Here is a 15,538-nt window from a genome sequence, read left to right as displayed (position 1 = left end):
TTGCAGTGCAGTTCTTTTCTGCAGGATTTCCCCCATTGTCTGTATTGCTATAAGTGCATGATTATGATATATTACATTTAGGTTTGCATTTAGAGTTTATTAAATCAGACAAACTGCTATAAAAGGCACACACCCCTTTTAATGAGTTTATGCAGACAGGCAAGTCAACAAACATCCTTGCATCATTGAAGCATTGGACACCAGAAAATTGTATGGTGACATGTTTTTCTTACATTAACGATCAAGTTTTCTTTTTTAGGCATTGTTTACTCGAATAACAAGTTTACAGATTTCCTCTGTCTGTCTAAAAGTTGTGTGGATACTACAAAAACAATATCGACATTACAAACAAAAGTGTTATGTGCATTTCAAGACTAAAAAAGTATAAGGATGGTCTAATGCACAGAAGTTTCAAAGGAAGCACCCTGCAGAATGTGCTGAGTTAAGTCTTCTCACTGGCACCATTGGAAAGGTAATGGATCCACAAACAGCCTCATGGGGAGCACTTGGCAGGTATATAGTGCATCTACTTAGGCCCATACACTGAAACAGAACCCACTCTCTCTATACATCCTGTGCAAAGTGAAGTTTTTATGGCATGACAACTGTCAAACAAACAAAGGAATCCACGTCAGAGGAAGATGTGCACCTAGAAGATGCAATCCAATCCAATTAGTCCCGAAAAATACTGAAGTTGTGCAGCTTACAATGTTACATTTTTGTTGAGGTGGTGTATTTAATTCAATTATCTGGTCATTGAAAGGCTGTGGTTTCCAATGGGGATGTATTAGATTACAGTCTACTGTAAGTGTGCTTTATATTTTAACCACAATAAAGGGAACTCTGCACATTACATCACAGTCTTACTTTGGAGTTCAAGCAACAGCACTCTGACAGCAAAAGCTGAAAGATAGAAGCTTTACACAGGTAGTTTTTGTTGTAGAGATATATTGTTGTATCCCACTATAGATGAACAGATTTGACATCAGCCGCAATGTATTCTTTAGTCAGGGACAGAAAGTTAGCATACTTAGTTCACAGGACGTTTTCAAAGGACAGCAGATGAATCTGCTAAGTGAGTCTGCAAAAATGTGGAAAAGCTATTGGCAAGTGAGTACTGTGAAAAGATAATGTGCATAGGTGGACTCCAAACATCCCATCAATTAAATTACAAGTGGAATCATCCACTCAGAGAGTGGTTACTGGAAAGGGCTCCCTCCTTTTTTCACTGCTCCAGAGCCAAAGCATCACAAACGACAACAACAACAACCTTTCATTTCTTGAAACCTGACGCTTGGTAAACACTCTGCTCCACAAGTCAGACACATTCAAAAGTGGATTTGACAGTTTGAAAAATGGGCAAAAACTCTATAAAAATATTATTTTTTTAAATAACTTAACATTTTATGAGCAGTATGTCTTTTAAAGTACAAGAAGAAATGTTAAAACTAAACTTAATTATAAAAAGAAATCCAACTCTATTTATAAATTACAGATGTTAAACTCTGATTTACTAATGAAACAATTATCTTACATAGAGGTGAAATAAGCCCTAGTTTGTTCTCAGGGGAACAGCAAGAACAAGTCAGGCAGTGTTCAGTGCTCAAGCATATTCACAATGCATTTTTTAACAGTGTTGTTTCTCAAAAAGTGCAGACGAAAGGAGGGAATAAAAATAAAAGGTCCCTTTTGCATTGGCTCAGTATTACTAGTTTCAATATATGCTATCAGTTACTGTATAACTGTTTAAAACCTTTAAAGTTAATTACTTCCTTTGCAGCCGCTTCAGTCTAGTAGGAACATAAGTCATGAAATAAATCATAGCAAATGAGAGAAAAAAAACTGGCACGGGAGATGAGTTACAGTGTGTATGTAACTGTACGAGGGAATGACTACATGTAATTTCCAGTAACAGTTAAAATCCTCCTGTATTTCTGAAGTAATAAATAATGATGGTGCATGCAGAGAAATAAAAGGAGGTATTGATCATTCGCAGATCATCAAACCCGCTCAAGAGTCACAGTCTCTCCTCCACTAATCTCAATAAGAATCCCATATATGGTCCTAGGTACAGCTCATAGCTGCTGAAAATAAATATATTAACAAATTAAATGAAATCAGGCAAGAAAGTGAGTTTGGAAGAGGCTTCACTGGCCCATGGTGCAAATGGGAATGACGATGATGAGAATGATAGTCACTGCAGTGGCTATGAGTGCAATCAGCTTGCAGATCTTGGCCCGGCGGAGATCAGCTTCTTTACGCCTGAGTAGAGCATCGTAGCCTGGATTGTAGATGTCGTCCATCCAGAACTCCATGTTGTTCGGGTTCAGAGACTCGGGAGCCTGAGGGACATAATTCCATTTAGTTTCTATACCAAGTAGATATATATTTATTATTTCAGACTTGTTCCATGTTTTTATTGGCTGACCAGTCATTGCCTTTTGCACTAAGACATTAAATGTGCAACACATAAATATAAATAAAGTTTGACTGATCGATATGGATGTCAGCTGACATAAAATCCCAGTCTATCTAATATATGGAAAACTCTTTCTTCTTCAGTCTGCATTAGGCACTGATATTAGGCAATCAAAAAAAATCATACAACATATTGCTTGTGTCATTTCTGCACTGCAGTGATTGACTTAATTTAAGAGACAATACAGAAAACAAAAATTATTTTGTTTTATTTAACAACTGTGTTGCTTTAAAAGTCAGAAATCCTTGCCTGTAAGTCCAATGGTGAGATTCGTGCTTCTCTGTCATCTACAGTCCATATTGGTCTTCCCCTTCCCTCGGCCAGTCTGGGGTCCAGGACCTTTCCAGAGCTTAGCCCCCCTGTGAGACTGCTGTCTTTGTGGTGGAACAGAGATGAGTTAAACACTTGTTCCACCAGGCTGGCAGGCTTTTGGGAGAGTAGGTTAGTCGTGCTGCCCGACTGATCTGCCTAGAATAAATATGCACCAAACATAGATTTTATGTATGCTGTTTAGGTGACAACACATCTTTAAAGTATTTACAATTTCGAAAGTCAACAATGTTAGTTATGCTAAATACCATACCATCCTAAAAGTTTAAACCAATAGCTCACTTGTCAAACAACCACATAATCATATATGTCTAGTTGGCAAAATACAGAGTTAAAAACATGCCTTTTTGAGGCCGGGCATCATGTTTATACACGTGGCTGAAACTGTTATGTACATTTAAGGGAGATTAATTAAATGCTTTTGAACTAATCTCTCATCTAACATTTATTTTTTGTATCATAGAAAACACAGGATCAAATACTATGTGGAATTACTTTACCTGCCCGGTTTTTCTTTGTGAAGCTTTGCCATCTTTACTTTTTGAGAATGACACAGGCCAGTCTCTTGCAGAGTTAGACACATTCAGTTGTTTGGAGTCAGAGACACTTTTCTCTTCAGGCTGGGTTTTAGAGGCACGACTAGATGATCCATCCTTCTTCCCTTCTTTCACGCCCTTTGAATCTGGCTGACCTTTGCTGCTTTCTGTTTGATCTCCTGGAGTATTCCAACGGCTCCAGTCCAGACTACTGGAGCTGGTAGCGGGAAACAGATGTCCAGATGCAGACAAAGGTTGAGGCTCTGATGATTCTGAAGGAGTTAAAGGGTGGCTCATGAAAGAGGAGACACCACTAAGAGGTTCAAGCCATCTCCCACCTGTAACTTGTCCGCCACCTCCGGGTGGCTGCTGGATCTTTTCATCTAATCGCTGCAAAGCAGAAAGTACCTGGGAAATCTCAGACTTCACATCATTCAGCGATTCTAGTTGTCTTTCTATCTGGCTCATACGAAGCAGTAACTTACAGACACTGGCTTTCAGCCCATCATCACTGCTTTCTAGAGAGTGAAAGAGCCTCTGGAGTTGACCTAGCCGGCCACGTCTAGCCTCAGGGGTGTCCTGGTTAGCGGTGCTGTCACTGGGGTGCAGGACTCCTGTGGAACCACACATACTAATGTCATCTAAGAAACGAAAGATGGCACTGATGTCATCTTCCCCAAACTCAGGGTCATCTAATGAGGTCATAAAAGATAGGCGATCAGCATGAACAAGGCTACGGAGTCGCCGAGGGTCCGGTGGGTCTGTCTGTGTTGCCTGAGCTTTGAATCCATCACCTCCACCTGGCAATCCACTATCTCCACTCTCTCCTCCTGAAGACCCCCCAAATCCCCTACTGATAGCAGGGGTTGAACGTCTTGGCAGTTGCCCCCCTTGTGATTCTATGCTCATCCCAATGCTGTCTAGGCCTAGCCGATCCTCTAGACTGTGACTTTTACTGCTCCACGCATGCTTTTTTGTCCTAGGAGGTTGAAGGTGCCGTGGGGATGGCTCCGGGATAGAGCCGGGTCCAAAATACGTTGAGTCCTGTAGGTCATCCAAGCTTTCATGTTTAACCCGCTGCTCTGGCATCTGGTGAACTGCTGTTGGTGATGGGTAAGGATTAGGGATCATATCAAAGCTGAGATTGTCGAATCCTTTCTGCCCTTTGTTGGGACTGGGAGACTCACTGCTAACAGTGACCTGGGGTATTAAAGGTGGCTGGTTGTGGAAGTCTTTCCTGAAGATGTTTCTCTTCTGGTCAACCGATGTTCCCTGTTCAGCTTCAAACACCTCCACCGTGGCAGAATCTCCACTAGACTCACTGTCTGTTTCCAAAGGTAGGTAGATATTCTTCATCGCGTTGTCAGGGATTTGACTGCTAGGATACAGAAGGGTGGTGTGAGGCAAGTCGAAAGACACAGCCCTCGCTCTTATTGGGGGGGAGGACACAAGTGAGATAGGATCCGGGGGAAGACTTGCTCGTTTCCGCGCTGAGTAATTTGATTTTGGAAAAAGCAAGTGCTGGTCAATAGGCTGGCCACTGGAGTCAGAGTGGGCGCGTACTCGTTCTCGACCAGGGATATTCAGCTGGTGGATCCCAGGCAGACTGGGGCCTGGGGACTGGTCAACAGGCAGGACAGTGGGGGCTCTCATTGGTTGGCTCCCTTCAGAGACCCCACCCGTCATCTGAATAAGATTGAAGATAGTTACTATGTCAGCAGCGACACCTATGGGTGATAGCCCCTGGCCTCTGGTAGAAACTCTGTCCCTGAACAGAGTGGCTGGGAAACAGGGATCCCTGCTAGCTGCAGCAAAGAGCAAACTCCTGAGCTCAATAAGGTGCTCGAGGTCAAAGCGGCTGCTGACCATACGACAAAGATCCTGGAACGTAAGCCACTGGCGCATATTGGCCAGTTCCTCCAGGATCCCCAGAAGAACTCCAGGGTATTCCTGCTGCAGGTTAGCCATGGTTGCTCACCTGACAAGCAGAAGAAAGCAGTTAGGAAAGGCAAAGACACACATTTAAATATAGCACTTCTCAAATGCAAGACAATGCCACAAAACTACAAAGTATTAATGCCACTTAAACATGATTGCAAAGGGAATTGAAGTCCTATATCTGACCAGTCAAAAAGTGAGTGAAGATAAAATAGTTTCCCCAGGAAAGCATGTTTGTTGAATTACTTAAATTAGAATAATACACATGCTCTTTATAAATAACAAAAAACAATAGTGATGTAAGTGAAGTTATTGTAGCCTAGCCATTACTGCTACAACACATTTCTTTTATATTATTATTATAAAAAATATAGTTTACCGGTTCTAAATTATGTCATACTCATTTTACAGTCACATTTATTATGTTGTGGTTCTTATATTAGCTTACAAGTTTCTGTTAGTTACAGAAGCGATTCAGACACCTTCCTGTACAGAGGATACTTTTTTCAGTTTTGGAAAGCGACCTTATTCTGGGGTCCTAAAATAAACGATCATCTGATCTGATGACGCCGTCACACTGCGCACACTTACCTCACTGGACATTTTTAATCCACTTTTTCTATTAACAGCTTCAGGGCATTTACTGAACAAATGAAGACCATATGGATGAACATGCTAACGTGCATTTGGAAACTCCAATTGTTGCATTTGGAAATGATCTTAATATACAAACAGTATGGACCACTGTCTTTCTTTCTGTTGTTTTTAAAGAAAAAAAAAAGACCATGACCTCTTTTGGATTAGTGTGTCAGATGGGATAAAAACAATTACAGAAAAATGCTGCAAATATGCAATTTAGGTTGTAAACACATCGGTAACAGTGAAGCATATCCCAAGGCAAACCTAAGTGTATTTCCACTTACCTGAATCTACCAGTGCAGAATTACAGCCACGCCTGTATCCATCAACCAAACATCCAGATTTACGCTGACAGAGAAACCGTATTCCAAATAGGTCTGGTGTAGCATCGTTTTAGTCACACTCTTTTCACGGGCTTCTGTGTTTGAAGCAGTGACGAGCCCACAGCCCAGGCAGGAGAGGAGAAAATTAGAAATCAGGTCATCTTCCCACAAGTCCCTGCAGTCCCCTAAGGGACCTCAAAATACATCCAAACGGTTTCCCCTCACCACAGATCAGCGATGACACTTGTAAAGTCAACAGTACACCGACATTTCTAACTGACACAGTGCAGGAGAGACACTTGGCAGGGCACTGTGATGTGCAAGAGTGGGTCAGGACCTGGAGCATATTTTCTCAGGCTGCCAGGGCAATAATTGGCTATGTGTGCAAGATGAGCATGAAAATAAAGGGCAGATTAAAAATTGATGTTTGCTAATTGACACTCCTTCAACTTCAAACCGACAGTGAACCATAAGGTGCAGGCTAAATTGCCTGCTGGATTGCTGTGCACACACAAAAGTGTCTGCCAGACTCCAGCCCTCCCAGAGTTTTCACCATTACTCTGCATTATCATCCATAAAGGGTTGTACTTAAAACCCCATTAGACCAAGAGAAATGCGAGGCTTTCATCGCTGAGTAGTAGCACTCTGCTACAATAAGGATGGACATCCCTAATTCATCCAACAACTCACTAGAAAAGCATCCATCATCCCGTGTACTCAGGAATCAATACAGAGAATGAGCAGTGGTATGAAAAGCAGTGTGGGTGTAGGCAGTAAATGTTTTACTGACAGGGCCTGTTGAGTAGCAGTTCTCATAGTCGGGTATGAAAGGAAGACACAATTCATCACTTTCAGTGAGTTGTTATGTCATGATACACTTAAAAATACAGAAAAACTGAGGGAAACATTTCAGAATAACAGTATTTCAAATCTGACTTAAACCTTTTTATGACAATACTAGTATCAACAGAGACACTTTGGCTTTATAAGAGCAAAACTATAACAAAAAAAAAAAGAGTCAACCTTTTACAGAATATTACTGCAGGAAATTGTAAACGCTGCGGAATGATGTCAACTCTGATGAGATTCTCGCTTTCTTTCCTTCTTCTGTTTTGAATTCTTCACTGGTGTTACTACAGTCGGGGTGAGTGAAGGGTTCAAAGCTGGATCTAATGCTGGATTAAGGGCCAGTAGGTCCAGTATTGGGCCACTCTGATCACCTGTTCAAATGCAAACAAATTAAAATGGACATGAAAGAGTGAAATGGGAATATATAGACAATTTAATTGTCTGGGGTAAGGGTGGTTACCAATGTCGTCCTCTTCACTGCTGTGTTCTGGATCATGGCTCTGCACAGAAATCCGGGCCAAAGCTGCAAGCTCAGTTATGAAGCTTTTTTCTGCCTCCTAATGGACAAAGCATCACAATGTTAACACAACACATCTAAAGGATGTAAATGCACCTACTATCAAAAAGTACAGTGCAGACGAAGCATACTAACCAGTAACTCTACTTTGACCCTTTGCATGGTTTGATCCTGGGCTATTTTCTTTTGATTAAGCTGCTCGTAAGTCAACTCCTGATCCAGATCATATTGCTCCAGCACCTTTCTTTTGTGAAGTTCAACCCTAATACATTTGAAAACAAAGATAAATGGAAAATTATATACAGTGGTCCCTCGTTTATTGCGGGAGTTACGTTCTAAAAATAACCCGCGATAGGTGAAATCCGCGAAGTAGCGCGCTTTATTTTTTACAATTATTATAGATGTTTTAAGACTGTAAAACCCCTCACTACACACTTTATACACTTTTCTCAGACAGGCATGAACATTTTCACACTTTTCTCTCTTGTTTAAACACTCTCAAAGTTCAAACCTTCGTAGAAAAATATGTCCAGTATTATAGAATGAAACCAAAGATCAAACCCTGTTTTCAGGTCCAGAACATGGGAATAGAGCAGCTGCCAGAGAATTCAACATTAATGAATCAATGGTACGGAAGTAGAGGAAGCAAGAAGAATGAGCTGAGTAGAGTTTGACTTATCTGACTGTTTTGTTTCGCTTAATGTGCCTTATAATCTGGTGTGCCTTATGGTCCAAAAAATACAGTAACTTCTACCTTCCTTTAGCATGTCCAGAAGTCCAACTTTTTGTGCGATGGTTAGCATCTTCCTCTGCCTTTTGGGTGCTAGGGCAGGTGCCTTTGACGGTGCAAAACGTTTGCACGGGGAGAAAACTTACAAACATACAGTACAGCACTTCAGAGTCACACTGCTAGCGATCGAAGATTTATGTAAATTTGACAAGCTGAACACATTCTGTACTGTACAGGAGACATGGCACGGAGGAGACTGATTGACAATGGTCTACAGCCAATCAGGACACAGAACACAATGTGCTGTAAAAAAAAAAAAAAAAAAAAAAAGCATGCAAGATTGCACACCAAAAAAAATCGGCGAAACAGCGAGGCTGCGAAAGGTGAACCGCATTATACCAAGGGACCACTGTACATGTTTTGTAAGAATTAATTCACAATAATGTAGCACTGAAAAAAAAAATACCAGCTCTACCAGTTTTATGTACCTCTGTTGGAATTCAGCAGATCCGGGTTTCTTGCTCCAGTTCATTAGCTCTCTCAGCAAGGCCCTGCTGCTCTCTTGCCCCTCTTTCACCTCTGAAGGATTGAAGGAAATGTTTACAAAGTAAAAAGAGTAAGATGGATTTTCTGTCTACTGACTACTAGCTGACATACAATTTTAAATGTAAAATTTGCCATTTATTATGCTCATTTCAGCTATAGTTTGTTTTTTTCTGACTCTAATAGAACACCTCTACTTGATTCACAGATCAAAAGAAGCTTCAGTTATCTTTCATTGGAAAATGGTGAACTCTATTAGATCGTGCACTTCTGAAGCAAGTCATTTCAGCTTCTCCTTCCTCCTTACAGGAAATCATTCATAGCTTAAGTAATAACAACACATCTGACTAGCATCATCTGCTCTCTTCTGTTAACAGTTTATTTCAACCCTGTCCTATTACAGCTCTTACAGTAACACACGCTAAGTGTTCGCAGTCAGTGCTGTATACTGGGAGAAAATGCCTAGAGTATTGCCTCCTTTTGAGGGAAATCAAATAACCACTTTTTATATGAGTTACCTATCAAATTGAAGTAGTTTATAGGTAACAAGTGCTATTCTTCATACCTTGTTACAACCAAGGTATGCTAAAGAGCCTCTCTGAGCACACAACACATCAACCTTGAAGTAGATGGGCTACAGCAGCAGAAGACCACAATGAGTGGCACCCTGTCAGCTAAGAACAGGAAACTGAGGCTAGGCTCACCAAAACTGGACATCAGAGACTGAAAAAACATTGGAAATACAAATCGAGTGTAACCAACATGAAAGCACCGATCCATCCTCCCTCTTCAACTATTTTGCGTCAAATAGCTCAAAGTAGTTTGTTGACAATGAGTTCATTGTACTTAATTGTCCTCCAGTCACCAGATTTCAAACCAAAAGAGCACCTTTGGGATTATTTGGAAGGGGACATTTGTAACAAATGAGAAAATAATTTTACAAATAAGAAGGCAGCCCTTTCAAGATTTCTGAGTACTCAGTAATGAATATAGGGTTACTCTGGTTACTTTAGTTTAAAAACTAAACTCGTGCTGGGTCTGTCTCACCCTGGTTTATGTTTGAATCATCCTGGTGCAGTTTTCTGGTGATATCGTGTAGGTGGGAATAGTAGCTTCGGACCAGCGAAGTAAGAGAATCTTTGGTCAAGTAAACGCTCTCTGCAGCAGCTTCAGTCAGGTGGTGCTAGTGGAATAAAAAAGTTATAGCCTGCAACGTAATGAAAACCAACCACTGGAAGCTAATTCTCAGTTTATTAGACATTTATAAAAATAAGTGAAATTAAATGACTTTCACCCAGGTCTTACCTTCAGGCTAGAAGCGGTCTGTAACTCTGTAGGCGGGTCTTCCCTCATTTGTTGAATGGCATAGCTTAGGGTGTTGCCTAGTACCAGCTGTGCATGGCTCTGAAGGAGCTCTGTTCCCGTTTCCAGTTCAGACAGGAACTCCTGCTGGAAGCTATTCCCCAATAGCTGACTCTCTGGGCCCAGATGTCTCTCTGCAAGGCTGGGCCTGCCATTCTGTGACTGTTAGCAGATAACAGTGTTCAACAGAAGAATTATTAAAACACTGAATAAATTTTAAAAAACTGTGTTTATATGTGTGAATTTTCCCACCTTGAGAGTTAAATTGACACACAGCGGGCTTTTACTGGGGTCTTCTATTAGTAGAGCTCTGAAATCAGTCTGAGATAGTGCCTTCAGCTTGGACAGCCTCATCTCTTTCAGCATATGTAGACAAAAGTGTCTGACCACAAAGTGTCTCTGCACCACCAGCAGAAAGTGCTCATGTTTCTTCTCTATCAGCTTCCCCATTTCACTAAGAGAAATATTACATTCCATTACTTCCTATTAACTCATAAGTGGATTTGGCCACAGTGCAGACCTAGTTTTTTTTTTTTATACACTCAATATGTCATAAATATTTTTTTACGATTTTACCTGTTGAGTGTGTAGCTCTGTTTGGCTACCATGGCTTGGATGATCTTCATCTGTTGTTCCCTCAGGTGTTGCAGACAGGACTGCCCTAAAGCAATCCCTTCACTCCATACCTACACAAAGAGAAGCTCAGTTTAAAACAAGGAAAAGCACATTCTCATGTAATTAGATCACTGGGCAGGATTTAAAAATCGGAATAAATTACAGGGGGAAAAAAATTAATTAAATTTGAATTGTGAAATGAAACAATGACACAGATTCATCCCAAAATTTCTACCTGTTCGTATGTATCCAGCTCAGCCCTAATGTCATCCAGTTGCTGCCTGGTAGTGCACTCCACCTGCTGCAGCTGAGCAGACAGCTCCTGCTCCAGATCCAGCCACAGTTTCTCACAGTGTTCAGCAGGTAGCTTTGTCTGAGCAGGAACAGAGGAGAGAAAAACATCCTTGGCCAGCTCCCCGAGCCTCTTGGACCAAGAGGTACTAAGTTTCTGAAGACACAGAAACTACATAAGAAAAACAGACGAGCTCTGTAAGCAGACAGAATTTAGCGATTGATCATTTACCTTCCAGAGGTCACAGAGGCCGTCAACCACCCTGCTGTCCTGCTGCTGCTCTAAGTCCCAAATCTGTTGCCTGTGCTTCATCAGCAACTCATGATATACCTGGAGGGCACATAAGCTCAGACTTACATGCACACTTTCCATGGGCTCTTTTTCCTAGATATTGTAACTACAGTCACGAAAACTGACAAGAGGAAAATTCCTCAAGTACCAACAGATAATCATATTCTTTAAAGCTCTCTCACACATTCCCATTTCAACAGTAATCCCTAAGGTATTGGACCTGACCTTGGTAAGCTCCTGTAGGTCACTCGGACTCTGTTTCAGTTCTAAGGCACGGCTCTTCTCCTTGGTGTGACTCCTCTGAAGCTTCTTCCTCTTGGACACCTTTTTGCTGCACTTCTCATTCACCAGCTCATTTGTCTTTTTTATGCAATCTGCAGCAGAGAGGAATCTGTCAAGCTCAGGATTATCAAGATAACTGCATTTCTTTTATTGCAGTGCAAAAATAGTGTGCAAGTTGTATTTAGCAAGTAATCATGATAGATTAAATTTAACAGAACAATGTCTCCTAGCTGCATAGCTCCATAGTCTATTTAGGTTTCTCACAATTAATAAAATCTCGAGCACAAAAGGAAATAAAAGTACCAATAAGTCCAAAAAGAAAAGATTCTTTGGCTGAAAATTGCAGACACAGTTAACATCTAAACAGCATTGTCCTGTTTTTGTTGTCTATGACAACAGTGAGGGATATGTAGAAAGAGGCTGAGAGTCTGGGATGCACTAATACATACAGTATGATACTCTCTGCTGTCCTGAAAGAACTTGACCTTATTTAAGGAGCTAAAGAGGATTCCCAGAAAATGACCTATTTTTAGAGAGTACACCACTTAAATTTAAGAACTAGGCTAGATATTACAGATTGCCATTTGTCTCTGGGAACCATTTGAGTATATTAGAAGATGACTCCACACACATTTGGTCAATCATTGTAAAAATGTCATTACATATCCCCCCCGTTTAGTAAATATATGCCTTAAGAAACATAGGTCTTACTGTCAAATATAATTCTCTTATTTGGTAGAACCACACAATATTTTCATGAGATTCAACTAAAACAATTTCAGTTTATTCATCTTACCGTCAGAGCACTGCTGAAGGCCTTCAATCAGTGTAGCCTGAATTTTTGAAAGGATCTTTTCCATTTGGCTAAATTTCAACATGTCATCGCTTGTCAGCTGTTCCAGAGTTGTAGCTATCAAGCCTTGCCTTAGAGTCACCTCCTGTCTTAGGTAGGCAGGCTGGGATTGAATGAGACCTGTCAGCTCCTCCCACCACAACAACTTCTGTTGCATTTTCTAAGAAATGGAAAATAACAGACATACTCAGAAGCATATTTTCAGTCAGTAGGTCTTAAAATGATGACAAAAGTGATGAGAATCAAAATAAATGCTACTCCAAATGACGAGTGTTAGTTTACCTTTAGATCTACTTCTTGAGCCTTCAGCAGATGCTTCTCTACTAAAAGAAGTGTCTGAATCAGAGACTGAATCACATTCTGAGCTTCATCTGGAGAGAAAGAGCTGGTCTTCTTAAGTAGCTGTTGGCACAAGTCCTCCACCTGTTTGCTGAAACTTTTGGACTATGAAGAGAAATAAAAATTGTGCAGCCATGTTTATTCATGGAAGGACAGCATAAATAGAGGGAGTCTAAAAGATGTGAAACAGCTGTTCCTCTTGACTTTTACCATTTGAAGGCCACGTTCAAGAAGATCTTTCTGACTTCTCTCAATTTCTTCCAATGTGCATGGATCATCGTGACTCTTCTCACTCACAGCTTGGCCTGCAGTCAACTGTTTCCTCAACTCATTCAGTTCCTTAAATGATAAAAACTGATGCTTACATTGAAAATTTTAAAAGTCAGGGATTCTAAATACAGTACTAGTAATTGACTCCTACCTTTTCTTGCATCTGAAGAATATTCTTGGAAAAGGAAGCATCATTTTTGTCTTTTGGAAACCGATAGTTCAATATTATTTTCACCATCTGCAGAAAAATCTAAAATATGAAGTAAATAAAAAAGATACATTAGTATGACAACATTCTTTAAAGGATCTCTACAAGAGATCTAGTACATTATAAGACAGATGATTAAAGCTCACCAGATATTTTTCGTCTTGAAGCTGAGAGCAGTAATGTTGTATGTCCTGCAGGGCCAAACAGTAAAGGCTGATCCTACCTCCAAAACTGTGTAAACAAACGGGTGAGTGTTGTTACTTGGATCTGTGCAATGTGCCATGATTACTTGGTGGTTATAATGTGTGTGTGTGTGTACAGTTATTTTTTACCCTGTTTGTGTCAGTGTGTGGGGATAGTGGGAAACCCTGTTAAAACTCTGGTTCTGTAAGCTCTTGGGGAACAGCGAGGAGAAAATAAACTGACTGCTGCCATCGTTGTCCTGCTCTTGGCTCACAGACTCTCCATCCATGAAGGAGGACGACTCTTCATTAGGCATCACTGGCAACTTTGAGTGCTCATGTAGAGACGGATTGGATGCTCCATCTGCTAAAGGCTGACAGGTACAGTGAAACATAAAGCGTGATCAGTAGCCAAGTAGGCCATGTTTCCTTCTTGTCATTGTAAAACACAACTCATACATATTCTCTATATCAATTCTATTTCTAACTAGCATTGTGCATATTGTAGTTAATGAAATATGCAGTTAATGGAAGAATACAACTACAACTTATTAGTGTATGTCAATCGAAGCCAAACTTCCATCAGTTAGTTTGCATCCGGTTAATATTCAACCCACTTTGATCACTTGCACTTAACAATACTGTGGGTATATTTTGCAAAATATTTTTCAACTGCAATGTTAGTTAATCATGTGGATTCATCTGCATACGTAAAATCATTCAGATTCTACTGATATTTGTGGTAAACAGACAAAATTAACAGCTTTAGCCAAAAAAAGGGAAACACTTTAGCATATCTGGAATAAAACACTGTTTAGCTGTGTACGTGTAATTCTGCCACATGTTCTAGAGATGGTGGACTTACTCTGTATTTTTGGTTGATGGGATAAACCACTTTTGCTCTGGATGCAAAAGCAGCCACATCGCTGTTCACGGGTGGCTGCTTCTTCTCCTGCTCAATAAGTAAACAGAGTAAACTATTAAAGAGAAGTCTTAACCATCAAACACTTTGTGACACTGACTAAAAATACAAGTTTATGCATGTACAGTTTTGCTCAGAAGTTTACAAGCAGTCATCATGAGCATGAATGTTGTGGTAATTTTGGACTCGATTTCCCTCATCATGTACCTGTGCAAAACAACACTAACTTTCAGTAATTGAGTCTTAGAGTAATACTTTGTCATTAGTGGTTCCACTTGGAGGCTCCTCCTTGCATTTGCTGACATAGTCCCTTTGGTTGTTGTCTAATTCAGCATCATCAGGTTCAAGCAGTCTACTTGCATTGTAACCCTGATGGGACAAAAGAGAAAACAAACATCTCAAATATGGAATGTAAAGTGTAAGGAATCAATACAGTGGATTCAGCGGATGTGGAAGACACCATTTATGCTTACTTGTCTCGTCAACAGCAAAGGCTTCAGACAGAAGACATACAAAAGAGCAGCAGCTAATATTCCCGACAGCCCTCCGCACACTGTAGTTACTGTCAGCAGTCCTGTGTACAGATGCAGCGACTCGGGGAAACTGACCAAAACATCGGTGGCGCATTCCGCCATCACTTCCCTCTCTTCCATCTTTGCTTTACTTCAAACTGTAGAAATAATACGGAGGATTTTGTAGGACTCATCGAGTAAACGGTAACATCTGACGCTAGTTAAAACAACAACAACAACAACAACAAAAAAGACAATCTCTACACCAAACTTATCTGCTCGAGAATGATTTCAAAGGTTTTCGTGTGTCGTTATAAAAAATACGGTTCTAAACTTGAGCAAGCTACGATTTTAAGCAACTTATTTTAGCCAAAACCTTTTCCTAAAACGACAAACTAAAAAAAGAGGGCTGGAAGTAGATTTTCAGAGTGAGTCAAGACAGTGCTGCTACATCGGAAATGAAATACATTTGCTTTCAATGTTAAAGCACGATGAATTACCTCTGCATAAAAATAAGGGAGTCAAT

General features: G+C 40.5%; 2 protein-coding genes across 3 annotated transcripts; both read right to left on the bottom strand.

Annotated features, from left to right (window-relative positions):
• Nucleotides 1-215: 215 nt before the first annotated feature.
• LOC116326544 (major intrinsically disordered Notch2-binding receptor 1-like) lies at nucleotides 216-6,738 on the bottom strand. Its single transcript, XM_031747884.2, has 4 exons — nucleotides 6,207-6,738; nucleotides 3,310-5,323; nucleotides 2,729-2,947; nucleotides 216-2,342 (listed from the first exon to the last, which is right to left on the bottom strand). Exons 2-4 carry the CDS (start codon nucleotides 5,311-5,313, stop codon nucleotides 2,148-2,150), a joined length of 2,418 nt encoding a protein of 805 aa, XP_031603744.1. The 5' UTR covers nucleotides 5,314-5,323; nucleotides 6,207-6,738; the 3' UTR covers nucleotides 216-2,147.
• A 352-nt stretch (nucleotides 6,739-7,090) lies between these two features.
• On the bottom strand, nucleotides 7,091-15,449 carry LOC116326553 (ellis-van Creveld syndrome protein). Of its 2 annotated transcripts, none has more exons than XM_031747895.2 (20): nucleotides 14,974-15,449; nucleotides 14,756-14,869; nucleotides 14,444-14,533; nucleotides 13,729-13,952; nucleotides 13,543-13,627; nucleotides 13,340-13,438; nucleotides 13,129-13,257; nucleotides 12,862-13,023; nucleotides 12,523-12,739; nucleotides 11,670-11,818; nucleotides 11,385-11,483; nucleotides 11,097-11,309; nucleotides 10,823-10,932; nucleotides 10,499-10,700; nucleotides 10,190-10,408; nucleotides 9,932-10,067; nucleotides 8,830-8,920; nucleotides 7,747-7,873; nucleotides 7,555-7,651; nucleotides 7,091-7,465 (listed from the first exon to the last, which is right to left on the bottom strand). In XM_031747895.2, the coding sequence occupies exons 1-20, from the start codon at nucleotides 15,151-15,153 to the stop codon at nucleotides 7,317-7,319; spliced, it is 2,892 nt and encodes a 963-aa protein (XP_031603755.1). In that variant the 5' UTR covers nucleotides 15,154-15,449; the 3' UTR covers nucleotides 7,091-7,316. The 2 variants fall into 2 exon arrangements, with proteins under 2 accessions (XP_031603755.1, XP_031603757.1); XM_031747897.2 differs by having other exon boundaries at nucleotides 14,444-14,530.
• Between the last annotated feature and the right edge of the window lie 89 nt (nucleotides 15,450-15,538).

The sequence above is a fragment of the Oreochromis aureus genome, linkage group 5 (assembly GCF_013358895.1).
Source record: "Oreochromis aureus strain Israel breed Guangdong linkage group 5, ZZ_aureus, whole genome shotgun sequence".
NCBI lineage: Eukaryota > Metazoa > Chordata > Actinopteri > Cichliformes > Cichlidae > Oreochromis > Oreochromis aureus.
Note: the sequence above shows the minus strand (reverse complement) of the source record. Positions and strands in the feature narration are given on the sequence as shown.